At 51.8% G+C, this 27,391-nt stretch overlaps 7 protein-coding genes across 7 annotated transcripts; 4 read left to right on the top strand and 3 right to left on the bottom strand.

Annotated features, from left to right (window-relative positions):
- The first annotated feature begins 1,726 nt into the window (after nucleotides 1-1,726).
- PHATRDRAFT_49797 (predicted protein) lies at nucleotides 1,727-4,188 on the top strand. The gene has a single exon (XM_002184492.1). The coding sequence runs from the start codon at nucleotides 1,910-1,912 to the stop codon at nucleotides 3,992-3,994; it is 2,085 nt and encodes a 694-aa protein (XP_002184528.1). The 5' UTR covers nucleotides 1,727-1,909; the 3' UTR covers nucleotides 3,995-4,188.
- An 11-nt stretch (nucleotides 4,189-4,199) lies between these two features.
- PHATRDRAFT_55108 (heat shock factor) lies at nucleotides 4,200-6,894 on the bottom strand (the record flags this gene model as incomplete). Its single annotated transcript, XM_002184567.1, has 4 exons — nucleotides 6,749-6,894; nucleotides 5,821-6,652; nucleotides 5,657-5,726; nucleotides 4,200-5,490 (listed from the first exon to the last, which is right to left on the bottom strand). The coding sequence occupies exons 2-4, from the start codon at nucleotides 6,614-6,616 to the stop codon at nucleotides 4,200-4,202; spliced, it is 2,157 nt and encodes a 718-aa protein (XP_002184603.1). The 5' UTR covers nucleotides 6,617-6,652; nucleotides 6,749-6,894.
- A 2,527-nt stretch (nucleotides 6,895-9,421) lies between these two features.
- Nucleotides 9,422-10,924, top strand: PHATRDRAFT_16262 (predicted protein; the record flags this gene model as incomplete). The annotated part of the gene is made up of 2 exons (XM_002184493.1): nucleotides 9,422-10,378; nucleotides 10,445-10,924. Coding segments are annotated over 2 exons (1,437 nt in total), but the record flags the coding sequence as incomplete, so codon positions are not given.
- A 4,160-nt stretch (nucleotides 10,925-15,084) lies between these two features.
- Nucleotides 15,085-17,344, top strand: PHATRDRAFT_49800 (histone deacetylase 1 isoform). The gene is made up of 2 exons (XM_002184494.1): nucleotides 15,085-15,263; nucleotides 15,427-17,344. The coding sequence occupies exons 1-2, from the start codon at nucleotides 15,219-15,221 to the stop codon at nucleotides 16,660-16,662; spliced, it is 1,281 nt and encodes a 426-aa protein (XP_002184530.1). The 5' UTR covers nucleotides 15,085-15,218; the 3' UTR covers nucleotides 16,663-17,344.
- Nucleotides 17,345-21,040: 3,696 nt separating this feature from the next.
- Nucleotides 21,041-22,939, bottom strand: hHrd1 (predicted protein; the record flags this gene model as incomplete). Its single annotated transcript, XM_002184568.1, has 1 exon — nucleotides 21,041-22,939. One exon carries the CDS (start codon nucleotides 22,937-22,939, stop codon nucleotides 21,041-21,043), a length of 1,899 nt encoding a protein of 632 aa, XP_002184604.1.
- Nucleotides 22,940-23,765: 826 nt separating this feature from the next.
- On the top strand, nucleotides 23,766-25,696 carry PHATRDRAFT_49802 (predicted protein; the record flags this gene model as incomplete). The annotated part of the gene is made up of 1 exon (XM_002184495.1): nucleotides 23,766-25,696. The coding sequence occupies exon 1, from the start codon at nucleotides 23,984-23,986 to the stop codon at nucleotides 25,694-25,696; it is 1,713 nt and encodes a 570-aa protein (XP_002184531.1). The 5' UTR covers nucleotides 23,766-23,983.
- Nucleotides 25,697-26,026: 330 nt separating this feature from the next.
- PHATRDRAFT_40588 (predicted protein) lies at nucleotides 26,027-27,190 on the bottom strand (the record flags this gene model as incomplete). Its single annotated transcript, XM_002184569.1, has 1 exon — nucleotides 26,027-27,190. One exon carries the CDS (start codon nucleotides 27,188-27,190, stop codon nucleotides 26,027-26,029), a length of 1,164 nt encoding a protein of 387 aa, XP_002184605.1.
- Between the last annotated feature and the right edge of the window lie 201 nt (nucleotides 27,191-27,391).

Raw genomic sequence — 27,391 nt, forward strand, 5'->3', positions numbered from 1 at the left:
CGCAGTCAGCAGTAATAGAAGCGAGGCAGACCGATGTGCAATTATACGGTCAAAAGCCTGCAACCGCTGATGCTGTTCGCCGCTGTCGAGATTTGAGTTTGCGAGACTGGAAAGCTTTGCAGAAAACGTCACTGCTGGGAAGTTTTCGGCGGTACATAGTGGATACTGTCCTGGACAGTAATCCCAAGGAAATAGACGAATCAACTTCGCTTCGGCTTCCGCCAATTTTGGACCCTGATTGTATTCTTAGATCGGAATAAGAGTATGCAGCGATAATCTATGTCTTTTCTCGAAAGCTGTTTATTGCGGAGCTTATATGCACTGCGCACGCATACAATAGGTACACAACGCTGTCGAATCGTTTTTACTACTAGTTAGTTGTATGCCCTCTGTCACCTTACTCTCGTGACATTCGTGCTTCTAGTGGCTTGCAAAGAAACAGTATATTTTTTCAGCCTATACTCCTTTGGGTCGAACGAAAAACAAGAGCAAGTCTACGGGGATGACATCTTCCGGACTTCACTTTGCGCTTAGAAAAAGCGAAAGGAAGATGACTGTGCGCCACCAGCGCAACTTGGTATGCAAGCTTTTTTCCGAATGGCGTCAAAAGTAATCGTACTCGCGTCTCTCATGCCAGGTGAGCAAACGCTATCACGAGTCAATAGGGAGCTCGTTTTTAGTCAACTGTAAGTGTTAGGTCTCAAAGTCGGTAACTTACTGTTAACTGATAGCTTTCGCGGCCTACCCACGGAGATCAATCAGAATTCTTCTCAATTGATAGATGGGATCCCAAAGAGATGTGAGCCCTACCGTTTTGTAAGAGTTTCGCAACTCCGTCTTGTTTGAGACAGCCACTACTAGGTAGGAGAATTGTTCACAGACTATGTAGTACGCGGAGTTGGCGGCTATGTTTGAATGCAATCCCCAAAGATGACACTTCAGACATCAAAAAGTGTACGTTTAGGTCCTCTCTACAGATCCATCTTCAAAAGTCCCTCCCGCCTCGATTGTTCGACGAAAATAGAACTGTTTAGTACCTATCCATTGTCTCAGACATAAATCTGAAGTTCTTTCACAATTTACGACATTCCTCTTTTACACACCCATTGATGGGCGGACGAGAACGTGATATAAAAAGAACGTCAAATTGTGAGAGCTATCCTTGCTGGAAATTTTGAAAATTCACATAAAGGTATTTTAGCCTTGCAGATACACATAAAGGGAGGGCGTGGTTCACTTAACAAAAATAGGCGGAGTACATATTCAATACAGCGTGACATTTAGTAGCCAATCATTGTAAAGAGAGGCTGTGCGATCTCCTACCATTCGCTCGACTCCGAGAGGTTTCATTTCCCAAAATCCCTTGCAGCAAGGAACGGGTTCATCCTTGTCGTTCGCTTTTCAAGAAGGTAAGTTGACGGTTTCGGCGTTTCCGTCGTCCACTCGCCTTTCTATTGCATCGGGTAAGAACAAGGGTGCTGAAAATGATACATCGAAAGCTGTTTTTGCGGAAGAAGCGCGTTGGTGGGACTGCCATGGTCGACGTACGCATGGGGTCCATGGGGTGCGCCGCTGCCGATGCGTGCGTTTCCTATGTGCTCTTTTTTACTGAGTAAAGGAACCCACTGGGCCCGAATCGTGACATGACTAAACTGGTCACGAAATAGCGATGTCTCGCATCATCCTTTGACACGGCAATCTCTGATACTCCGCATAAACGTTCAGGACGAGAAGTAGCTCTGGAGGTTCAAATGCGCTCCACGCTGATACAACATGTGCCAGGGATTGTTGCTGGAATGATATCGTCCGTTCGCTCAGTCAAATAGCCCTTTTGTAGCGTCGTCCATTTCGATTTGAATGCCGTGGATACTCACGATACAACCCTTGTCTTTTTTCCACCTATTGCGGAATGAACTATCGCAGTCTGCCTCATAATCTCGGCTACGCTTGGGACTCGGGCACTCTTCACTCTCTGAGAAATATGCTACCAATGCACGTAACGATGTCAAGTCCTCCCAACGATCTGCGTAACGTGTCTGACGATCGCATCAATCTTCAAGATATTCGTCATTCCCGTACTGAGCTACGATACGAAACCACGATGGATGGAGATGTTGCATTTGTCCATCCTTCTACTTCCTATGAAGATTCCATTGATCGTTCGAAGACGCCAACACATTCTCATTTCAAGCCCCAGGACTGGCAGGCAAGAAGCCCTATTGGTGACTCGAAGGAGAGTGATCACGAACTCCGTAACCCTTCTTCACCACCCAAAGAGGAGCGTCGTAGACCTCGCCATGAGCGAAATTTATCGGCACAATTTTTTGAATCGACCTCTTTGAGTGACCGCGAGCCTGACATGTTCAAGGACGAGGGCGACGCCCTGACTGGGCGGAAGCACCGCCGCATGTTCTCCGGGGGTGTCAGTAATCCTCCACAAGCCCATCGACGAATGAACTCCATCGGAAACTCGCACGCTGTCCAACGTCAACATCACCATCGAGTCAATAGCGCAGGCTTGGATATTCTGTCTGCAGCTGTAGCTGTCACCAAGGACGAACTCGAAGGTGCCACAGGAGGCCCTATACCCGTGGCACCGTGGGATCCGCCGCACCAACAAGAGCGACCGTCTATTGGACAAGTATCGACGGGTTCGTTTGAGCAGCCATATTCCGCTCACCACGTAGGCATGAACCCTCCCCCACAACGACGTGCAGATTCTCACCCACACCGACAACGTTACATGCAACAGCAGCCACCACCACCATCAAGCGGTCCGTATCATTCCCACTACCAAGGTTATCATCCGCATCATTCCTATCCGTACTACCAGCAGGTTGGATATCCCGCACCCCCAAACCATTCACCGCCGCCGCACGAATATCCCGAACAATATTCGCAACGCCATGGAATGTACAGAAGCTATCCTTCACAGGAGCCGCACCCGGGCGCAAATAGATCTAGCCAAGGTCGCAATACTCCACCGACTCCTCCGGAGTGGAGCCGACATTCATCGACTCAGGGATCTCAGACTTTTGTGACAGCCATGGCTGTAGGGACTGGCAATCGCACGATGCATGCTTCGAGTACGCTCAAAAATGCCGGTACGAATACGGAAGAACGGCCTCCCTCCGAGGTACGGCACCACCGCAAAATGTCATCCTTAACGAGTCTAGGAACGATCCTTGGTTCATCTGTTTTCCCTGGTAATGCTACGGAGCCAGTCCCGAAGGGACGTCACCATCGTCAGACTTCTTCAAGTGTCTCGTTCCTCCAAGGCATCGATGTTGGACTAGAAGGCAACGACGCTGTATTTTTGCGAAACCTACAAGCGTCCAACTCGCTAAATCCGCATTATGGAACCTCTATTCCGGAGGGACTATCGGATCACGATGACGATCCTGATTCAAAATCTTCTATGCACGGGTCTCGGTTAGCTTCTGGCGGTACAAGCAAACGAGTTCGTCGCAAATGTACGGTGGCCAACTGTCCGAATCGTGTTGTACAGGGCGGTCGCTGCATAACCCACGGAGCTAAGCGCAAAACCTGCAGACACCCGGGCTGTCCCAAGAATGTCAAAAAGGCAGGCCTCTGCAGCACCCATGGCCCCGCCCGGAAAAGGTGTGAGGCTCCGGGATGTGAGAAGGTTGCCGTGCAGGCAGGAAGATGTATCGCGCACGGTGCAAAAAAGAAGCTTTGCGTTGTAGAGAACTGTACAAAGCAAGCTATCCTATGCGGTATGTGCAAGAAGCATCACGATCGGAGCTCAGCCGATGGACGTCGTGGGGACTCGACCGCCGAAAGTGACTCCTCGCAACAGTATTGCCAGGAAGTGCCGCCTGTCCCACGGGTCAAACCGGGTCACACTCGAGGACTTTCCATTTTTCAAGAAATTTCTGCCGATACTGTTCAGCATATTTTGGAAGACACGACAACCCCGACCGGAACCATTTCAGCAGAGCAAGAAACTCAGCCCCGATCGTCTGCCTGGTAAAACGCTGACTTTGTCAGCGACACACTTGTATTTTATGGCGTGACAAGCAACGCAAGTTCCGACGTGGCTTAATGAGGACGTTGGGATAAGTATCCGAGCAACCCTACTTTCAAATTTGACACACGGTCTCGCTAGCAATTTTCCCTCTCCTATTCCTATCTGAAGTATTCAAATAATTCAAAAGTGACTTGTGTTTTTGACTAGTCTAGAGCAGAGATTCACTTTCAGCGAGCCTATCTAATGCCTCCTTTTCAGTGGTTTTCCCCCTCAGTAAGTTGTCCACGGCATCGTTTGCCTCGATCCGAACTTTGGCAAAAACTTCGGTAGCAACATCGCTGCTCAGGAAATGATACTTGTCGTGCCGCAGCCGTTGGTGCACAATCCTGTACGCGAACGCGGCGCATCGCGCATTATCAAAGACTCCAATATAGCGTGATCGACCGTTGAAGTAGAGCTGAGCTTGCCACTTTCCTGAGGGGCGCATCGTAACGCCCCGCGGCAGCGTGGATATGTCGGTCAAATCGATTTCACCCATGTCTACATCCATGACGGGACGCCTCGCGATGTTTCTGCTATCTTTCTTGACGGGTAATTTCTCAGCCCGCGGAACCCTTTTCTGGAATTCGAGTCTGGGTCGAACACGGGGTTCACGTTGTCCACTTTTTTGGCGGGGCGGCTTTGATTTGACTGTTTTGTTGTCCTTGTGTTTCGCTTGTTTGGCAGCATCCTTCGTAGCCGCGGTGCCTCTCCTAGTGTATGTTTTCCTTGGTTTCCGTTCCGGCACGACGTCCGAATCAACTTTTGTTGGTCCTTCGCGCAACGGCTCTTCCTGAGCAACGCCGTCCAGCCAGATGCCGTGACCAATGGTATCATCCTCCGGAATCACGGGCAAGTACGGTGGGCCGTATACTGCACAGTTAGGGACTGCACCAGTGTAAACCCCGGTAGAGTAATCTTCGGAAAAGACCGGCGTAGTATACAGATGATGAAAGGTCGCGTAGTTTTGATTGAGGCGTCGTGCTTTCTTTCGTCGGCGACTTTTCGTCTTGGCCGCGGCTGTGGATTCGTGGAGGGCGTCGGCTATGATGGCGTTTAACGACGTCACATCGGCAGACCCCTCCGGCAGAACCAAGGGTGGCGGGGGCATCGCTTCCTTAACGCAAGCCACCGTGTTAGTCTCGTCTTTTTTCCTGGTATATTTTTTCTTTTTCGGTTCTGGCTCTCCCGTCGATTGTTCGTGGACCGGTACGGCGGAGATCGTGGCGGCAACCACGCTAGGAGGGATAGGGTCGTCTTTCCGTTGGGGAGTGGGTGTGTGGCGGACTCGATGTGCCATTCCGCCCCGGGTGTCGGAGGCGGATTCCGATTCGGACTCTTTTTTCTTGCGTCGCTCGCGCTTGCTGGGTTTGATAGAGGGTGCACGGGGCTGATTGGTTTCGTCCAAATCCCCCTGTCGGTCCCGGTGAAAATCGGGATGATGGAAACTGCCTCTATTCCTGCGGGGCAAAATGAGTAGAGATACGAAACCATTGACAATGACGGTGTGAGTGTGTGTGTATGTATGTGAGCAAAGTTGGATTGAGTGTAAAATACGGTTTGGTTCGTGGGGTGAAACACGGGAATCCAATCCGAGCAGGGCTCTGACACTATTGTACTACTTACGGACCGGGCTTCTTTTGTTTGCGAAAGCCGTAGACGTTCAATTGTCGCCGAAGGGAATCAAAATTCCCGTCTGTGAAGCAGGACAACGAGTGTGAGTGATTCGTGGGACCGTGAGTAGAACGGAATGCATTGTCGGGGGTCGATTGCGGCGTCCCGGTACGTACGGAGAAAGTATTTGGCCAGTATTTGACTCACGTCGGCACTGCGTTCCTGATGAATGAAGAATCCGGAACCATCCCTGGTCCAGTGGACCAAGTCTGGTCGGGTTAAGCTAACTTCGCGAACCATGGTATCCAGAAAGAGTCCAAAATTACATCGACACGATTGAGGCAATTTCTTGGATCCCACCGTACTGGGCGAGGCGGTGGACGAGGCGGTCCCCTCCTTGGAGGTTCTAGGACGACCACGCCGTTTTTTGTCCGACATTGATACGGTGCCGCCTGTAGTAGTATTAGTGGTAGTAATAGTAGTACTGGATCTGGTAGTAGTCGAAGTCCGCGACGCCGAGAACAAGGGTTGGTTTCGGAGTGTGTCGGACGCGTCGTCACGACGAGGCTCGTGCGATGATGGTGGAACGCGCCACGGAGTCCACGCTCCCGGAGCGAAGGCGTTCCGGACATGCGACGGATTGTTGTTGTGATTGTGGTTGTCCATTGAGAGACGCAAGCGGACGGACGAGAGTGCCTCTAGGTTTTTGTAGACGAGACGCCAGGAAGCGCGGGTTGGTCGACCGGTGGGCAACGGGGATCGAAGGAGGGACAAGTGAATGCAATGCACGTTGTCTGTTTTTGGAGGATATGTAAAAAGGGGGTTGTCGGTTTGTGTGGGTGTGACGAAGACAGGGGTAGGGTAAATGGGTAAGAGGGGGGCTTTCCAAGAGCTGCGAGTCGATTGATTTGGAACTGCACTACCAACCCTTCCACAGTAGTATGAACAGTCCCTGTAGGGTAACTTGTGCATCCACTTCTGAATAGGCCAGGATGGAATGCACAGGGTCTCGATTCGTTCTCAGACAGTCACAGTCACACAGTCAGCCCGTCTGACGTCTATTACTATACATAGAAGTCGTCTGTACTTTTACAAAAAACCTACCGTCCTTCAACCGGGGCCGGGGCCGGCCATGGTGGACACACACACACACGCGCAGACTCGGACGATTGTACACCAAGACTCTCGACCAAACCCCCGCAAGTTGGAACGGAACGTACGGAAACCGGGCTCGAGGCGCTTCCGACCATGAGAATGGATTTCCACGTACGAGCTGGTACAAAAGCCACGAACGCTGCCACCCACCCCGCAAAAATGTTGACACATTGTCACTGAATGCATTATTGAATGTGTGTAAGTGTGTGTGTGTGTGTGGGACCGTAGGTTCCCCAACGCAATCCAATACATACACGCAATTCAATAACAACATAGAAAGACACTTTTCTTAGTCAGCAACGACCTCCCCCCTCTTGTTGGGTAGTAGAGAGACCTATTTGTAGGTGACGGTGAGTACCCAGAGCTGTGTGTGTATGTGCTGTGCACGACCGTTCTCTGGGACCGATCCCAACCCAATGATGTGACCAAAGGTGGACGGAACCGTGTTAGGGTGGAAGTTCAGCGAAGGTGGGGGAGGGATGGGGTGGATTCGGTTGAGATTCAGCCCAGCAAGTGACACTACATTCTGTAGGATCAGTCAGGGCGGGCTACGACGCTTTGTGATGCTGGGGAACGGCCAATTGAATTGCCACGCATGGTATCCGTCCTGTGGGGAACTCGAACTCTTTTTGTATTCCGACCGCGTTCACGCACGGTGTTCACTAATCAATTCCTCCGTCGTTCCACCACCGAGATACCCCGCGTGTACTTTGTAAATTTGTTCCGGTATTTTGAATTACGCCATTTTTTCTCTCACACACGCACACTTGCTCGTATCCGTCCGTTCAAACTCTTTCGTCTTGTGTATTCTCCCCACCCCAGCCCGAACAGCGACAATCACGTCCCACCGCCACGACTATGAATCCCGAAACGGGAGGCTCCAGCGACCCCGTCCTGGGGCACGTGCCCCGTAAGAAACTGCCACCGGTGCCCCACGCTCTGACTGCAGCTACGACCACTCCAAATAACGCCACGGCCGGAGTGCGCATTGCACCGTTGCTGTCGGCGCCGATTCCTCGTCGTACCGACTTGCCGCTTCCGGCACGATCCCACCCGCACCCCACACCAGCATACTACCGACCATCCCACACCGACTCGTACCCTCCTTCCCACGATCGCGTCCGGATCAAAAAGAAACCCAAACGAATCGGACCTCCCGCCGTCCAGATTATTCGGGAAGATCCTTTGATTGTCAAGGTGCGGCTCGCGGGGGTGCCCTTGACGGAAGGCATACCCCGACACCGCGCTAGTCTCCGCGCACCCAAACGATCCCGACCCGCGTACCAGGAATTGGCCGACACGGATGACGACGACTTTCTCACCGAAGAAGAAATGATTTTGCCCCCGAAAAAGGTCGAAGCCGCCGACGGCACTGTTGTCGCACCAGAAGTTCACCCCATCGACGCGCCTCTACCGGGGGTCCTCCACACACTCTGGTACAGCCGGGAAGTCTTTCTCAACGTCTTTGTCCTGGAAAAGATTTGTGGTTGGAAGTCCCGGGCCCGGCTCGAGCTCATCGATCCGGAAGGGACGGTCGTGACATTGACCCGGCCGGAAGCCGCCTCGTATCAGCAAAAGGCGTTACAGGACGTTGCGTTTTGGAAGGACCCACGGGCCCGCACGGAAGTATCCCGGATACGCCCCACGGCTTGTCCCGTAGTACTAGCCATGGCCGCGCAAGTTGAAGCCGCCAAGGCTGCCCAAGCAACGGCATCGCAACTACCGGCGACCGACGGCATTCGTCTCCCTCCAATCGTACCCAAATACCGTCTCCGCACCGCCCCGGACAATGCACGTGAGGAGCTACTGTTGGTCAAATGGCGGGGTCGTTCCTATTTGCACTGTGCCTGGGAACGGCCCGTGGACGTGCAAAACGCCGAACACAACGTTACTGCACGCAACAAAATCAAACGATTCTACCAGGCTCAAGAACTCGCCTTTGGTCCGTCCTGGAAGCAGGTACTGGAAGAAGAACGAGCAACGGCGGCCAAAATTCACGCGCACGGACAATCCGCGGGTATAGAGGAAGATCCCGAAGCCGACCAAGGGGAAGAACACTTTGCGCCGCAGTGTTTGGAGGTGGAACGGATTTTGGCCTGTGACGAGAACGATATGAATCTACAGGTACTGGCCAAGCAGCGAGCCTTGAATCTACGGGCGGAACAAGACGACTTGCGACGAAAGGAAACGGAGAATCAGAAATCAACCGCCAGCGATACTGTTGGTGCCGAAGACAGCACGCCAGTGGCAAAGGTAAACAAACTGGTGGGAGGATTGATTGATGTCGCAAATATGGAACCGGCATGGGATCCCGAAGACAACGTTCGTTACGTCGTCAAATGGAAAGCGTTACCGTACGCCGAAATTACGTGGGAATACTGGAGAGACATCAAGCAAGATGCCGTAGACCAAGCCGAGGATTTTTGGTATCGACAACGTCCCCCGGACCTGGATCAAGTACGAGCCCTCGAAAGTCGTCCGCATCCGCACATTCGAGATTTTCGTAAATTACAAGAGACACCGGTGTTTGGGATTTCGAGTCGTGATCGACCGGTGGCAAACTTGGGCGACGATACAATTTCGCAATCGAACAACGATGACGACGATGGGGATACGTTCAAGGGATTTCATTTGCGGAGTTATCAGTTGGAAGGTGTCAACTGGCTTCTGTTCAATTGGTGGAACAAGCGCTCGTGCATACTGGCTGACGAAATGGGGTTGGGGAAAACAATTCAGTCAGCGGCCTTTCTAAGAGGGCTTCAATCATTGCCGGCAACACAAGTACAGGGTCCCTTCCTGATTGTGGCGCCGCTGTCTCTGGTAAATCAGTGGCAGTCCGAGTTGCGTTCTTGGGCACCGGATATGAACGTTGTTTTGTACCACGGTTCGGCGGACGCTCGAGACTTTTTAGTGCAGCAAGAGTTCTACTATACGGATCAGTTTGTACCCAAGCCCACAGCGGTCAAATTGAAGAAGCTGAACGTTACCAAGTTCAGCGTTCTCATCACCACCTACGAAGTCGCACTTAAAGACGTGGCCGTAATTTCAAAAATTCGGTGGCGGGTATTGATTGTCGATGAAGCGCACCGACTCAAGAATTCGAAAGCACGACTGTTTGAAGAGTTGGCAATGGTGCCTCGAGAGCATTGCGTTCTGCTAACGGGCACACCGATCGCGAACGCCACCGAAGAGTTGTGGGCACTTTTGCACTTTGCAAACCCGTCCGTCTTTGACGACAAGGACTCCTTCCTGGAGAAGTTTGGGGAGATGACGGATGCGGCTCAAGTAAACGAGCTGCACAATTTGCTCAAGCCGTATCTTCTTCGTCGCGTCAAAGAGGATGTTGAAAAGTCTTTGCCTCCGAAAGAAGAAACAATCTTGGAGGTATCGTTGACCCCCATTCAGAAGACTTTCTACAAGGCTATTTACGAGCGCAACACTTCCTTCCTTTTCAAGGGAACGAAGCCCAGTAATGCACCCAGTCTCATGAATGTTATGATGGAGCTACGAAAGTGTTGCAATCACCCTTACCTTGTGAAGGGCGCCGAGGATAGAATTTTGAACGAAGCTGCCGCAAAAGTGCAAAAGATGATTGACAAGAATGGGAATGAAGTCCCCATCGACTACGGAAGCCTGTTTGGCGAGCAGCTGGTCAAGTCATCGGGTAAGATGGTGTTAATGGAAAAGCTCCTCCAAAAGCTTTTTGATGGCGGTCACAAAGTTCTGGTCTTCAGCCAGATGGTCCGCGTATTGGACTTACTTGAAGAGCTTCTTAAACTGAAAAGGTACAAATACGAACGGTTGGACGGCTCCACGACATCTTCTGCACGTCTTTCTGCGGTGGATCGCTTCAATCGGAAATCGTGCCAGCGTTTTGTTATGCTGTTAAGTACAAGGGCCGGTGGACTTGGGTTGAACCTGACAGCTGCCGATATTGTTATCATTTTCGATAGCGACTGGAATCCTCAAAACGACTTGCAAGCCATGGCTCGCGCTCACCGAATTGGGCAAACGAGGGCCGTCCGCGTTTATCGGCTTTTGACAGCTAAAACGTACGAGATGCATATGTTTCACAGTGCAAGCTTAAAGCTCGGTCTAGAACGAGCCGTTCTCTCGCAAAATCGTGAGCAAAATGATGAAAGCGACGAGAACAAGTCGAAACGAGTCAGTGACCGAGAAGCGCAGGCCAAGCAGATTGACGAGCTTCTTAAGAAAGGTGCCTACGACGTTTTTAGAGACGAAGACGATGCCGAAGCGGAAAAATTCATGGAAACGGATATTGATCAGCTTTTGGAGCACAAGTCAAAGAAAGTTACGTACGGGACCTCAGCTACCTCGTCGTTGGGAAGTGGACTAGGAAGTTTCAGCAAGGCAAGTTTTGTGGCCGATACCGCAGAAGGCGATAAAGATGTGGATCTCGACGATCCCGATTTCTGGTCGAAAGCTGTCGGTCTAGAGGCTCCCGAAGAAATGCCTGAAGACGTTGCTGCTATGATCGATGACGGCATCAAGAGGAGCAGAAAACAGGTCCAAGTTTACGACCCTTACGCTGAGACAGCCGAGGCTGAGCAAAGGAAGAAGGACAGAATTGCGATGGAAAAGATGCTAGAGAAAGAGGAGAAAGACCGCGAAAGAATCGAGAAGCAAATAAAGAAGAAAGAGTACAAAGAAAAGAAAAAACGCGAGCGCGAGCTTCAAAAAGTGCAACAACCGACGGAGAAGCCGTTGTCTTCCAACCCCAAAATAGTCAAGGCGAAGGTCGAACCCATTAAGGCAGTTGTTGAGCACAAGCCAAAGAAGTCGAAGAAAAATGAGAGGCAACAGGCACTTAGGAGGGCACAAAATGAAGATCCTGCTTTAGAACGTCTGAAACAAGCTTGGGAGGGCCCGCAGCGCAACCGGGCAACAGCCGCATCGATGCGTTTTGGATTTGGTCGGTTTTGTAAGATCCGGAGCGAATCCAACTTAACCAGTTTACCTCTCCAGGATCTCGAGGTGTTCACGAGGTCCTGGCTCTATCAGTTGGCGCTACAAGTATGCGTGGCTCTTTTGTCCAAACTGGAAGATGGCGCTTCTGGAGACAGCATTCGTGCTACGTTACAAGAATGGCTGGGCTTATACAATCGTCGAGAACTCGATTGGTTGTGCGAATCAGTCAGTTCCGTCATGAGCATTCACTTGGATGTTGAGGCTCGACAAAAATTTCTGCGAATGCCTGTAATCTTAGCGGAGCCAAGCTATCTTGCCGATTTAAGGCAAGGCGGCGCTTTCCGGGCGTTTCGTCGGATGGGAATCTTGGCGCGCTTCAATAGGGTTATCGAAGAATGCCTTGATTCTATCCTATCAGCCCTAGGTCACCAAGAACTTGGAAAACGAGGCTGCGCCACCAGTGACTTGTCAACGCTCGACGCAGACTTAAAAGCTCGGTTTGTAACAACAGAGGAGTTGGCTCTGGCTATCGGATCAATTTTTACAAGCCTGAAGTTTAAAGCCCCGGCTTCATGGTGGGATCGTAGGTGTGACGTAGCATTGATAATCGGAACCTTTGTCCATGGAATGGGAAACTATGAATCTATGCGGAATGACCCCGACTTGCCCTTCTCGGATAAAATTAAGAAGACAGCACAGCGGGATGAAGCTTGCAAAGCGGCAAACCAAACTTTTCGTTCCGCAGCGACCGCAGCCAGGAAAGCCTTTGACGACGCGTTAGAAGCTGCCCGTGTCAAAGCAGAGCTGGAAGTACAGGCAGCGGTTGCAGCTGCAGCCAAGGCTGCGCAGAAAAGAGAAGCTGACGCGGAGCTCTTGCGGAAAGGAGGGGCTGCAGCTGAGGCTGTCATCAGCAGTATGCCAGATACTCAGGTTGAAAATGCTTTTGAGTTTGACGGAACGGATTCTCATTTTGTGACGCTTCCTCGAATGCAAAGGTATCTTCAGGATTCTGTTCGGAAAGCTGAGGTTTCTAGTATGGTATCTGCAGAAGCAAAAGCCATAACTGACACAGTCAAAAACGGAACCTCAGCTAAAGAGGACCATGATGAATTGTCCGGAAAGGCCCGTGAAGATCGATATCTTCCAATGCCAGATGCGAGAGTCCTAGACCATCGCTTTCTTCTTGTACTCGAGGCGATTGAAGAGCACTTCTATGACGACGATACCGACAAGATGGATGTTGACGAGGCCAACCCGGACCTTTGGCTGAAGTCTGATGATGTGCTGACGAACCTCCAAATTCGGACGCAGACTCTGTCAATTTTTGCAGGCGCTGCTGTTGTGGACTTTATCAGCGAGTACTCGGGAGTAGGTCTTGGTGGCAACCAATGCGGAACTTCTCATCGGAGTTTGAATGACGGTACTGACTTCGGCTTCGGATCAGCTAGCTCTGAACTTGCACAGGTTGCGTACGGAACAGATGCGCCGCGTTTCTTGCGTGCCCTAGGGGTCCCGATGAACATTACACGGTACGCAATTTCGGGGCTCGTATACGCGGAACCTTCATGCGTCGAGAAGTTACTACAGACAGAAAACCTACGTTACTTTGGGGATGCTTCGTCTGGAGTACCTTTAACTTCAACAGTGGAAGGTATACTTTCCCCCAAGGCTGCCACCTTGGGGGAAAGTGAAGACCAACAAGACTCAAAGGAAACAAGCTCAAAGTCAGCCAAACCACATACCAATATGAATACACCACTAACGGGGGAGCAAAATGGTGACAACTATTCCGAGTCGAGTCCATGTATTTCCGGTAAAACGGATTCCAAGGAATCTGTACATAATGGTACTGCTCTGGTTGTTCCTAATGATGGAGAAAATTCGAATCTAACAATTCGTCCGAGTCAAGATATTAGCTTGCCTGGCAGCAAACCAAACACAGAAACCTCGGCGAATACACGACTCAGCGACGCTGGCGAGATCACGTCCACTATGTTGGATACACTTGATAAAGACCTGACGCTTCAAAAGGAATGTACGGTAGAAACCAAACAGCTGCAGGAGAAAATGGAGATCAAGGAGAATGAGTTAGCTGAGGGAAACGTCATGATTGATCTACTTCACGCGACGGGAGAAGAAGCGAAGCCCTCTCTTCCAATAGATCCAGTCGAACTCATTACCGATGCATTCCGCGAAAATGCGAAACTTCGAGCGGCCACTTGCTTGGCTGTTCTGATGTTCGGATTCCCCACCATCGAAGGAATGGAAACTTTTGTCGATGACGTCCTTTGGAAAACTGTGCTTACCTCTTCTGGGACTCAAACGTCACCTCCCCCTCTATCATTATTTACTATTGAAGCTTTTCGTCGAGCGCTTGTGTCGTTGGCCCCTGATGTCGAGATACCTAGTTGTGAGACTTTGAAGACCTATGTCGATTCTATCTTGCTGCCACATTGCTTAAGATTATGCATCTATGGCAATGGACCCGTGACGCGGAACGCACGAGGTAGTGAAGGAAAGTACGAAACTGCTTTTGGAGTAAGCCTGTATCCGGAACCCAGCCAAGCGCACCCGTCTCCTCTTCCGGATCCGTGCTTGAGTCTTCACGAGCACTCCATGGAGGCGCTGGGGCAAGCTAGTGCTTTGTTGCGCCGAGTACGGCTTCTACGCTCGAGTCAGTTCATCTGTCGCGGTGAATCAATCTCGGTAGCTGCTCTCGTTTCTGTAACTCGCTCTTCATTTATGCGAGCTCTCGAAGGAATGCCTGTTTGGTGGTGCCCCTGGATCCATGATTTGGCTCTGCTTGTCGAAGCTGCCACTGGCGGCCTGTTTTCTGTCATACCTACACGGGGAGAGCACTTTATCTTTTCTCCAGAGGCAATTCAACGCTTTCAGGCCTCGTCCATCCTTGGCGGACGGAAGGGCGTTTGTCCAGCGAAATTCACACCATCGGATCAAACGAGATGGATCGAGCGCCAATCTCATCAGTTTCCAACTCTGAACCAATTAGAGCGTCGATTGGCCTTTTTGTGTTCACAAGCCACGACTGACGTCGACAGCGACGATCGATACGATAACCTGCCCATGTTTGATCACGGCGGCTGGCCGCGAAATTAATATAAAGAACCCAGTGATGGAAAAACTTAAAGTAGAAAAGTGTACGTGTGGCTCGCTGGCAAAAGATAGAAATGCAGTAGCTCTTCCTACCGGTCCCCGAAAGTTTCTTCGCTTTCGGTTAGGGCTTTGGACCCGGAAATGATGCACCTGAATGTGCTAACCCGGTTATTGGGTTGCTGCCAAGCATCCTCTACTTCGCAGTAACTGTAAATCCGGGAAAGTCCCATTTCCCGTGAGCAAAGTTGCTCCCTTCAGCCAACGAGGGACGCCTGAGGTAGGCTCGAAGGCCCCAGATCCTTCAGCAAAGTGGTTTCGGCTTCTGCCTTGCTTGTCGGTATCTTGAATCGTTGCGCTTCAATTGTGAAATAGAACGATGACGGGAAAGTCGCGCGTCTCCTATTTCTATCATCCGACTTGCGTGAGTACTAGACCAAGACAACGCGGATCTGCCCAAATTTCCTCGTCCTTTGTCTAAGAGAACCCACCCTTCACAAGCTCTTCTCGATCTACTAATTTCTTTTGTTCAATTTTCTTTCCCTCTAAACGCATGTTGCTAACACTTGGCCCGTTCTGATTCCCAGCCTCTGTTCTACTATGGACCGTCACACCCCATGAAACCGCATCGCCTAAAGTTGGCACATCATCTCATTCTGACGTATGGCCTTTACAAGGAGATGGACTGCTACCGGCCTCACCCTGCAGCAGCAGGTGAAATGACGCAATTTCACTCGGAGGATTACGTCAACTTTATGAGTAAGGTTACTCCTGATAATCTACGACAGTATTCGGCATCGATGCAACGTTTCAATGCTGGCGATTCCACTGATTGTCCCGTCTTTGACGGTCTCTTTGAATTTACACAGCTTTATACGGGCTCTAGTCTCGACGGAGCTTTACAGCTTTGCCAGGGAAATACCGATATAGCCATCAATTGGAGCGGTGGCTTGCATCACGCCAAGAAGGGTGAGGCTTCGGGGTTCTGTTATATCAACGATATCGTACTGGCGATTCTGGAACTCCTCAAGGTCCACGCGCGTGTGCTATACGTCGACATTGACGTTCACCACGGCGACGGCGTGGAGGAAGCTTTCTACACTACTGACCGTGTCATGACGTTTTCGATTCACAAGTACGGAGACTTTTTTCCCGGCACAGGGCATATCAGTGATACGGGTGCCAAAGATGGCACCGGCTTTAGTGTGAATGCACCGTTGAATAGCGGTATTACGGACGAAACCTACTTTCACGATTTGTTCAAACCGGTCATGGAGAAAATCATGCAGGTATTTAATCCGGGCGCTGTGGTCTTGCAGTGTGGAGCGGACAGCTTGACGGGAGATCGGCTTGGATGTTTCAATCTAACGTTGAAGGGGCACGCAGCCTGTGTAGAGTACGTCAAGAGCTTCGGCGTGCCGACATTGGTACTGGGAGGTGGAGGTTACACAATCCGCAACGTAGCACGGTGTTGGGCCTACGAGACGGCCGTTCTATTGGACAAGAAGGACATTCCAAACGAAATTCCATACAATGATTATTACGAGTATTATGCCCCAGACTACGAGCTTCATTTGACTCCGACGCCGGAAGAGAACATGAATGGAAAAGATGCCCTTGAAGATGTACGGACAGAATTGCTTCAGCAGTTGCAAGATTTGCAAGGAGCTCCCTCAGTAGCGATGCAACAAGTCCCCCCATCTTTTCAGCGAGCAGAAGCCACTGAAGAGGATCCGGATGTCAGGGAAGGGGCTAGCAAGACCAGATCGGGTGACGGGGTCCGTAAGCAGCATCCAAGCGAGCTTTACGACGAGGTAGATTAAGAGTAAAAGGCTTTACCGAACGATGGCGAAATATCAGTCACCTCCGACCTCGTCGGCATTAGTTCGTAAAGCTCTTTCGTATATTTCTTCCCAGTCTTTGGAACTCTTGCTCCGAAAAATTTCCTCGTTATGCTGCGCAATGGCAGCCGTTGCAGAGGGGCCCGCTTTGTCAATAGTAGAGGTCGCAACGATGGACACCGTTGAGTAAGGACTGCGCTTTTCTAGCTGTATGGGATTCTCATCTTCACCGGCAAACAACCAGGCAGGATGAAAAGGCGCCAGTGTGACAGCATTTCCAACATGGTCTGGATCTTCGTCTATAGCATCCAAATATTGCTCCTCCTTTTCAAGAAACCAGTCGTAAAAGGATTCAAAATCCCATCTCTCTTCGACTTCTTCGGCCAGTATTACAAACGCAATTGCGGTATTTGAATCCAGGGTCCCCGTTTTCATTTCCAGGCAGAAACGTTCTGCAACCGCATCTATGGCCTTTTCAAATAAAGTTGTATCCTTGGTCAAGTACAGTCGTATGGCACCTTGAGTGTTTACCGAGGACGAAGCCCAGGGGCATAGATTGTGCGGTACCACAAAGTTGGCGCACCAGCTCCAGGTCCGGACAGAAGCCTTTTGCAATGAAGGACTGGGAGGGGTCGATCCAAAGCGAACGACTTCGTCAAACGAGCTTTCACCCCAATCCAGATACCAAATATTGGCATCAGAAGGAGTCGCGCAATGCCGTGTTTGGAGCCTCGCTTTTCCGTGAAATTTCCCTCCTAGTTGAAGTCCAACACGCCGTGGTCTGTCAGCATACAAGGACGGAAACCAAGCAGCGCCACCAGTCGTTCCGACTAGAAAGACAATCGCTTCCAATGCAAAGGAAACTCCCATTTTCTGCAATGAAGACAAAGACTACAATCAGGATTTATGTAAAGCCTGTTTTGAAGATACAACAAGGTCGAGGAAGCTAGCTGAAGTAGCCATAGGAGCCGGAAACGCAACCTACTACGAGTTATTACGTGGTGTGGTTCATTATTTCCATCTGGCCGGCGCTTCGTTAGGCTGTCGGGTCCCTGTGTTACAGTTAGTTGACTGTGAAGATCTGATCAACAACAAGAACGACATGGATACGACGTGTAAGCAATTGCCTTGTGGAGATCGAAGTCAGACTTAGTCGACAATCCGTTAATTCAAAAAGATCGGGTCTTCTTCCGACACATATCGGGGATGGTTTGGAATTTCGACATAAATGAACAACAATAGCGCATCAAATACCCTGCAATGTTATTAAATGCCCCAAAACTCGGGGCGATTGCCAAGTAAGCTGGTAGAAGAAACCAGTGTTCACGCAGTCAACAGGATTTATTAATATATTGCTTTATCAAAAGTCATCAACACGAATTTAATTATCGCGTTGGTCAGAGTACAGGCAGGAGGAAACGACGTTGGGCCGGATGCCTCCCGTCACCACATCCCGCCGAGATCATCCTTTCGGCACTTTGAGTGGTTCCTCTCGCTGGTACCGCCGATAGCTCTCAAACGGCGACCAAAAAATATCTTCATTCGATATGAATTGAGGGATCTTTGGGCCAGACAATATAAATCGGCTAACAGAGGTATGGATACAACTTCGAACGAGACAAATCGGGGGGCAAAAGGCCTTGACGGTGATGCCCCCTTCGTCAAACATACGTGCGTCAAGCCTAAAGCAGCAGCGGGAGTCAACAATTCCGTGCCGAAGTCGCTTAAGTGCCAAGCAAAACAACCTCAGTCTCCGGTAAAAAGAAATGTCCATGCTTTGTCAGCTGCTGAAGTAGTTTTCCGTGGAGTCTCCCGCAACTCAAGTACTGACAGTTTTGAATTCGATAGCGCTGATACATCATGGGCCGACGACGTGATAAACGAGAAAGATCCCGGACAGCTCAGTTCAAAGACAAAAAGCATTGTACAAATAAATAAAACGAAGCTCGACGAGGACGAATCAGATTGGTTTACGGAGATTTCCGAATGCGAATCGGATTTTACGTCTAGTGCTAGCCAGAGGCGAAAGTTCGCTGAAAAGGTAAAGCGCAAGACTGTCAAGAAAAGTACGAGAAGAGGGGAACAAAATGGAAATGACGGTACTTCTAATAGTGAAACAAGGAATTCGCCACGCTCTATCCGTAAGGACTTGAAGCAGCTGGAACCCCAACTACGCACGAGTGTGAAGGGAAGTTCACACGTACTTTCAGAGCCTGCCGGTAAGAGCGGCGAGTCATCGTTTTTGTGCTCTGCCGATACAATAACCTCAAGAAAACAATGTAAAAATAATTTCGTAAGAGCGTTTGGTGATTCCATTGACTTTGACACTGCATTCAACGACGCATTTGGGAAAGAAGCTTTGAGCACCTCGTCTGAAAATCACCCAACTGGGAGCGGTAAGAAGCCCTTTGTGCGAAAGTTGGATGACAAACTCAGAGCCGAAAAGAAGGAGAAGAAGCGCGGTTCAGCCGCGTCATTTTCCGATACCAGGAACTTGAACAGAACGCTCTCCAAGGATAGAGTTGATGTCTGCGATGAAAAACAAACCATCAACTTTTCGTATCACGGGGTGTCATCCGAATCTCTCAAAGAAAGCCAAGCTTTCTATGCAAACAAAGATGGATTTCGCCAAAGGCGACGTGCATCGATAGGATCAAGTGCATCGAAATCGATCAGAGAGGAAGTTGACGGTACTGTCAAACCTAAACTCTCCATCGGAGACACGATAGCAAAAGGACGGAAACCGGAGATGGATCATTCTCGACGAAGCAGACGCTCCAGTGGTAGCTCCCGTGGTTCCAAAGGATCTCGAACGAAAAAGCGATCAAGTATCGGAAACAGCTCCGCAGGATCGGGTGGTAGCAAAGGCAAGATTCACGAGGCAGTCAAAAAACGTCACCCCAGTAACGTCCACAAAGCAACCAGTCCAGACAGCACAAAAAACCGAAGCAGTGTAGTGGATCTATCTCAGAGAGGTAGACGGAAGAGCATTAGCAATAGATCACCCTCCTTTCCAGACGGAAAAAGTCCAAGAAATCGAGCGCAGCAGCCACCATCCGAGGACGATAGGAATGAAATGGGAGGAACCTCTCAAATTCGAAGACAATCGAGGACCCCGAAATCACCCAGAACAAGGAAGGATTTCGACGGAAAAATACCAGGCATGGAAAGCAGCAATAGTCCGGGATGGGATGAAAAAGGAGCGAAAGGGCGAAGTGCAGAATTGGATCATTCAATGCGCAGTCTCCGATCGAGCAACGAAAGGCGCAACAGCAGAAGTCGATGGGCCGAGTGTGAGGAATCTGGGAAACCCATGGCTGAGTATTCAGCAAGGCCTCAACGAGGTACTGCACAAGGCTTGAAGCCTAGCTCGAAGGAGAAACCACGGGGAGAGAGAATGGCACGCCGATCAACAATTGCAAACGCTGTCTCGAACGATGAAGTAGGAATACCGAATTGTGACACAATCAAGCAAAAAGAGCGAGAAGAGCCATTGCAATGCCGTGGGAGGCAACTTGACGATTCCCAAAGGCGTACGGAGAGGTCTTTTGATCGTTGCAGAAGTAGATCCAGGAGTCGATCGAGAACGGACGGCACCACCACTGGTCGTCGTTTGGAAGAGCTTTCGCTAGTCAGCCATAGACCTCCAGCCCTAGTTGCAAACAAGTCAACCGAGTATTTGCCAACTGGATTGTACGGCTTAGCAACAACACAGGCACTGAGCGGCGACTTGACGAGTGGGAGTGAAAGTGGGAGCGATCAAGACCGAAAATCTAGCCGAAATGTTTGTCTTCCACAGAGGAAATCGCTGGAAGAGCTTCTCCCGGGCGTTGCTTTGCCCAAGACCTCGAAACGGCTTTCTTCGTCTGCTTCGGTACACGCCGACTCGCTTCAGAGTCAAAAGGATCGGAATTATGGATTCTGCTCAAATTCTCTTCCAGGGGATGTCAGAAAAGCAAAGTCCGTCGGGAGGGGCAAGGATGCGGATGGACAGCTGCAAAAACGACGGGTGGTCTCCAAGCGATCACCATCCCGGCGCGAAAAGAGCAGTACGCGATCCAAAGGAACGAAAGTGTCACCAGAAAAACGCACGCCAGCATTGAATTTGGAAAGATCGGGGTTTTCCCCGCGAAACTCCAAAAGTAGACCGCAGGATCAAACACAGTTGAGTACCGAGGTTGACCGCGATCTCGAAAGGCCTCTTCGCCCCCCACCACTCGCTCTGGACGGCACGAAACAGAAAAGTGTGGGCGCTCGGACTCGTAGAACGTTACATATTTAATAAAACTAGAAAGTGTATTACCTGATCCAAACATTTTCGTGGAACGCTTCGACCATTGGTGCGATTGTACAAGGATAATTAAATTGCTGAGCGTGGTGCTTCTTTACCAATGGCGAGCCGAAATTCTACATCCGCCAGGGCCATCCAACCATCTGGAATACGTACGGCCTCGACGGGTTCGGGACCAACGAACCGTAGCGTTGCTCCCTCGAGAGCCAGCACGACGACGCCACGGGGAACGGTTCTCACCACGGTCGGCGTTTGGTGGGTGGCATCGTCGTGTGCACCGGTGTAAACGGACGCACCACTTGATCGCGTGACCTGGTACAGTCCGGGCAGGACAAGAGCCGGCCGCGATCGTTGTCGAATCCGAGCTTGTAGCGTGGTTTGATAGTGTCGGAGCATGGTTTCGAAATCGTGCCCGTCTTCTTCGGTGAGAGTGGGTGGGGATTCAGCCCCGGACGTTGGCTCCACGGAACCGCTCGCATCCGCGGGTGACAGAATATCTGGTGACGTGGTGGCGGGCGACGGTGTTGATTCGTCGGCGGACTGTCGTTCTTGCGCTGCGGCTTGTGCCGCACGGCGTCGTTCTTGCGTCACCTCGTTGGCACCAATATCACTCCGACAGGTGGGACAGGTTTGTTGTTGGACGAGCCATTCGCGGAGACAGGATTTGTGGAATAGGTGGCGGCATACGGGCAGGGCTTTGCAGTCGTGCGTTTTCATTTCGTCTCGACAAATAATGCAATCCCGACCGGCTTGTTCGAGTTCCTCGTCCGTGACGCTGTCGAAGCGGTCCATGCTGGCCATGAGCTGGCGGTAGCGCAGAAACGCCCAGAGCCGGTCCTTGAGTGCGGCAAAACTAACGTATACTTCCCGGAACAGATTAATTGGTACGCCGTAGTACGTCATGACAATGGCGAAAAAGGTCAAATAGAAGAGGAACTGTACGGTTTGTGCCTGCAACTCGACCGCAAACGTCAAGGTGGCCTTGTATTCTTTCCAGGTATGGAGCCATCGCGCCACGAAACTGCGCGGATAGTGGTCGTGTCCAAAATGGAGCAATCCGTCCCCTACGTATATATGCCAGAGCAACAGGTGACTCCATGCCGAGACCAGGAGAATGGCGGCTTCAAAGGCGAAGAGTATATTGACGGAGGGTCCTCTCTCGGCAATGTCCCGACCAAAGTACTGGAGTGCGTAGAGATCACCAAGTTGGAGGATTCCCAAAAAGACCAGGATCCTCCAGTGCGCTGTCGGCACGGCGGGGAGTGGTGGCCAGGAGGCTTGTGGTGCGATCCGTTCCGGACGCCACCGGACCACGGCATCCTGCGTCATACGGACGTGCTGTTCCCGCATATTCGCCACGTGGTGTAGACACTTGCAGAGAATGAGGACCACAAATTCCACCGCCGTCTGCACGGTCAGTTCGGAGCGGAACATGGTCAAGGCGAGACACGTTTCCGTCACGTTCCAACGAAAGAAATCTTGCAAACCTTCCGCTTCGTGTACGCGCAAGCCTCCGTTGGGTAGGAACAGACGGACGGTGAGTTGGAAAGTGGCGACGGCCGCGGCGAGTAGCGCGTTGCCGAGGACGGCACACGCCCACCGCGAGGAATGGAGATAGACGACGGCCAGATACCACTGTTCGTCCCGGGTGCGTAGTGCGTACCAGAGTGTCGCTCCGGCGGCGGCGAAACTCCACTGCGTGTAGGACCAGGACTTATTTTGGTGGGACAATGGCGGAGGCAGGGGCGGTTCTTGTTCGTCGGGGAGCGGAGGGAAGGGTACGGCAGGATCGTCGGGTGGTGGTAAACGTGTTGGATTCGGATCGTGTGCCGATTGTCTCTGGTCTTGTTGTTCCGCTTGCTCCTGTGCCCAGAGCATTTGCTCCACGGCGCGTTCGCGCTCACGCTGGAGTCGTTGCTCGTCGTGGTCGTCGTCGTTGCCATGGTCGTCCATCGGTATGATCGTCATGTTTTTTCGTGACGAAAAAGACACGGGGGTGTCGATGGAGAGAGAGACTGCAATCGTCAAGAGTGACCGGAACCGTACCAACGAACCGTGTGTCGGGTTGTTCTAGGTGAAAGACCTTGCGATGGACAACGAGGGAGTGGGGACATTACTGGAGTTCCGGGTAGCTTTCACAATCCGGGTTTCAGAAGGTCCACACGTCCGAATGGACAGTGGGACCTGTGAGAAGGACAGGATGGTCGTTCGACGGACGTATGGGTGCTTGGAAACAACATGTGTTTCGATGTGGTACTCCGTCCGGTAGTACGGATTTATCTTTCGAACGGACGGACGCTCTCTCTCGAGGATGTATGCCCCTTTGTACGCATCGATATTTTCGTACCAGTCATGTCACGGTACCCAGCAGTCCCGCGCCGAGGATATTGTGTCGGAGCGTGGGCCTACCTTTCGTGACCGGCCCTATGGAATTCGAAACGCGGTCTCAACGGTCCCGAACCGGTCGACATTGTCTCCCGTAGGTGGGGTCTGTCAGTCCTGTTTTGTCCTAAGAAAGTACCACCAGGTATTCGTTTCGTCGATGGTCGTGGCGCGACCACGACACGAATACAGTCGATACTCCTCGGCGGGCAGGCAGGCGGAATACCGGGGTGCCCGAGTTCCCATAGAATACTTCCCACACACTCCGGCACGGCAACACCCCCGCTCACTCTCTCCCTACTCGTACTACGGTAGTCGACTATTTCGACAGGAGTTCGACTTCGCTCCATCATTTCGGCTGGATTCCCGGCGTTACGGCCTATTTTCCACAGATACCGAGAGCCTTGGCCAAAAACAAGTCTACTCACACTCACATACACATGTAGTATACATACACACACACACACCCATTCCCTCACATAACAATCATATCCTCTTACCAACCAACCAACCTTGCTGCCGATACCATCCACGGAAGACACACACACACACACTCTCACTACCCTCAAAGTCACTTTTAGGTCACAGCCACTCCTCACACGTATCCAAGGAGTCGGTTTCGACTTCCCCATGGGACTTGGTTCCAACTTATCGTCGTCTCCGCTCGGTAGGAGCGTTCACCATTCTTCGAGTGATTCGACGTTGCGGAGTCCCCCACGGACGACTCGGACTACCGTCCGGCATTCCACGGCGTGTGCGCGTTCCTCTCCCACCAGCGTTGCTCTGGTTCCGACGACGTATCCGTCTCCTACTGCTCATCATCAACAACAACAACATCACTACTCCGTCAGTGCGAGTCATTGCCACCGCATGCCGCATCCCCAATCACCACCACCGCGTTTCTGGCTCCAGTCATTCGTTCCATCCTCCTTCTTCTCTTCCTTCTCTTCTTTTTCTCTCTTTTCCGCACGTCCCATGAGCCGACGAAGACTGCGGAGATCGCGACCCAACGCTCTGCTATTGTACAGTCTCGTAGCCTGGGGGACGCTACTCGTCTCGTGTTGGACCATCTTTGTTATACTCTCACCGCCACAATCCGCATCCGTACCTCCCAATCCGCTACCACACCATTCCGTCGCACTCCTGCGGCAGGCCTCCACCGAACTGCGGACATCGTCAACGGGACAACGGCGTCAAGTCACCACAGTCCAAGTCCCCGACCTGTCCTCCTGGCGCAACACACACGGCGTAGTACACGTCGTACAAACACGCTTTATGCAGTACCAACCCAACTTGTTGGATCTGGGTCATGCCCGTTTGGAAATATTCCAAGCCCTTACCCTGCCTTCCGTCCGCGCCCAGTCCTCGCAAGAGTTCCTGTGGCTCATTCGCACCGACCCGGCCTTGCACCCAACCTTGCGTACCGCACTCTGTCACGTCCTGCGGGACGTCCCCAACGTCATTCTGGTCGCCTCCAACGAAAACCCCGAAGGCTTCCGCGCGGACGACGCCGTCGCGGACGTCAGCGACGATTCCGTCTGGGTCGGCCACGCCGACACGGTCCGGGCCTACCACGCCGCGGCACAAACCCACGTTCTGTTGGAAACACGACTCGACGCCGACGACGGCCTCGAAACACACGTCCTCGAGAATTTGCAACGCCAGGCCGCCACCGCGCTCGTGCACGCACCGGCCGTGGGATGGCGCGTCTGGTGCGCCTCGAGTCACCTGGAATACCAACACTACAACGTGTGGGACGCTGGGGACGTCCGGGGAGCCATTGTGGGGATCAAAACATCCTACTGCGTCACTCCCGGCTTGACTTGGGGCTACGCGGTTGGTGTCGTCCCGCACAAGGTCGAATCGAAACACGATCGCATACACAAACGTGTCCCGGCCTGTACGGAGGCATCGGCCGAGAACGCCCGTGTTACGGGCTGTCTGACCCGCATACAGAACGGACGGCATCCGGCCGCGGTGCGCGCGCGGTCGCCCACCAGTGCCGGCATGGCCAATCTAATACTCGACGCCACCATGACACAAAGCGGCAACGCTGCCGCCACGATGCACAAACACAACCTACAGAAATTGCAAAAATCGCGTTGGAAAACGTTGCAGGACGATTTGTGGCTCACACTGCCCCTAGTGTTTGGGATTGTACCTGCACGGGTGTGGCAAGCCCGGGAATATCTAGAAGCTCACATGGTTAATATTGTGCGCGATAATCTGGCCGGACAGTGTACCAAGGGACACAGTTGCAAGGAATTGAGTAAACAGGCACTACAAGTTCTGTTGGATATGTACGAGGCCGACCAGGCGGAACCGGAACCCGAACAGCTGTAACGCTATCCACTATAGAGAGACTGTCAAAGCCATCAATGAATGCACGGATATAGAAACACGGCATTCTTTGCTTGTACGCAGGCCCAAAACCGAGTGATACATTCCGGTATCCAATCCAAACTTTGGCCATCGTGTCATTACTTGCCAACAGGACAACAGATTGGCAGGTTGAGATCTCTTTCAAGGCATGCCGCGACCCTCTTGTCGTTGTCATGGCGACCCTTCAATTGATGAATTAGATGTGTATAAATCCCGGTAGCTTTTGTTCTACTATGGCTTAACAAGTGGATATTGTGATGAAAATTTTGTAGCGAAACCTTCTAGTCGCTGTTACGACGTTGACTGTTGGGTAGTCTTGGGCTCTTGTGGTGCGGTAGCGGCCAAGAAGAGTGCGAACAAAAAGGCACAACCGCCGACGGCTCCCTGGACCCCGACGGTTTCCCCCAGAAACGCGTACGCCAGCATACTGCTCCACAAAGGCTGGGAGGCAAAAATGGTTTGGGCTCGGGTCGGACCGACCGCCTGCATGCCGCCAACTTGTAGAAAGGTTGCGAGTGCGTTGACAATAAGTCCGCTCCATAAAATAACGGGTACGAGGAGACCGGACGTGGCCCAATCCGGGTTGGCCCGGAAAAAGTCGACCGTGTCACCACTGGCGACGGTGGCGCAGAGGGCGACGGACAAGGCCGCCTGCGTAGCAACCTTGGTGGTGACGAGTTGTTTACGAGGTACTTGCTTGCCCCATTTGAAGGTCTGAATATCGTAAAAGCTGTAAAAGACGGCGGCGCCCACGCAGAGGGCGTCTCCGGTAGCCTGCTGTTGAGCAGCAACCGCTGTGGTGGCGGCTCCACTGGGGTCCTGGGTAAAGGCGTAAACTCCGAGCAAGGCTAGCCCAACAGCGAACTGAATCTGTCGGGGAATTTTTTCACCCTGCAGCCCTTGCACCACGGGAACAATCAGTGTGGTGAGTTGGATCAAAAAGGCCCCGTGATCGGCCGTGGTGAGACTCAATCCGTAGAGGTGTGCGGTTGTGCCGAGGAACTTCCAAAGGCCGAGCTCCATACCACCCAAGACGTGTTGTACGTTCGCGTTGGGAGAGGACGTTGGGTCGACAACGTCTCCGTTCGAGGGAATGCTGTCCGCAGCCTCCTCGGTTGGCAACGCTGCCGAGGCGGTAGCCGCGAGATTGGACACGGTGGGTGTTCGTCGATCCAGCAAGGGTCCACCCACCAAAAGGCCAAGCAGTGCAACTACACTAACTCCAGCATTCAACAAAAATGGTGAAGGACCACCGTTAGCAAAGGCAGCGTGCCATAGGGGATTACAGGAGGCGTTGAGAAGCGTTATGAATCCGATAGTCAGAAAGCCTCTCTGGTATTCGTCCTCTTTCATACTCGCGAGGAACGGGTTCGTTTCGTCGGCTTCTGTGGGACTGCTCGGGCTGGAAACACGTTTTTTGCTAGTCTCCGTCAACGAGTCCGAGTTGCTAATCATGTGGACCCTCCGCCGTGTGGCGTGGTTGATATGAATCCGTGCCGCGTGCCGTACGGGCACGACTCGTCTCGATAGTAACGACGGGACCGCAACGAGCCCTTGACACCGAGTCGGGAATGTTCCAATACATATCAGGGTCAGTATTACTATTACCAACGGAGAGCATGGCGTGCCAAGTTTCATACTGTATCAGCTGCCGGG

Source organism: Phaeodactylum tricornutum, chromosome 24 (assembly GCF_000150955.2).
Source record: "Phaeodactylum tricornutum CCAP 1055/1 chromosome 24, whole genome shotgun sequence".
NCBI classification, from domain to species: Eukaryota; Bacillariophyta; class Bacillariophyceae; order Surirellales; family Neidiaceae; genus Phaeodactylum; species Phaeodactylum tricornutum.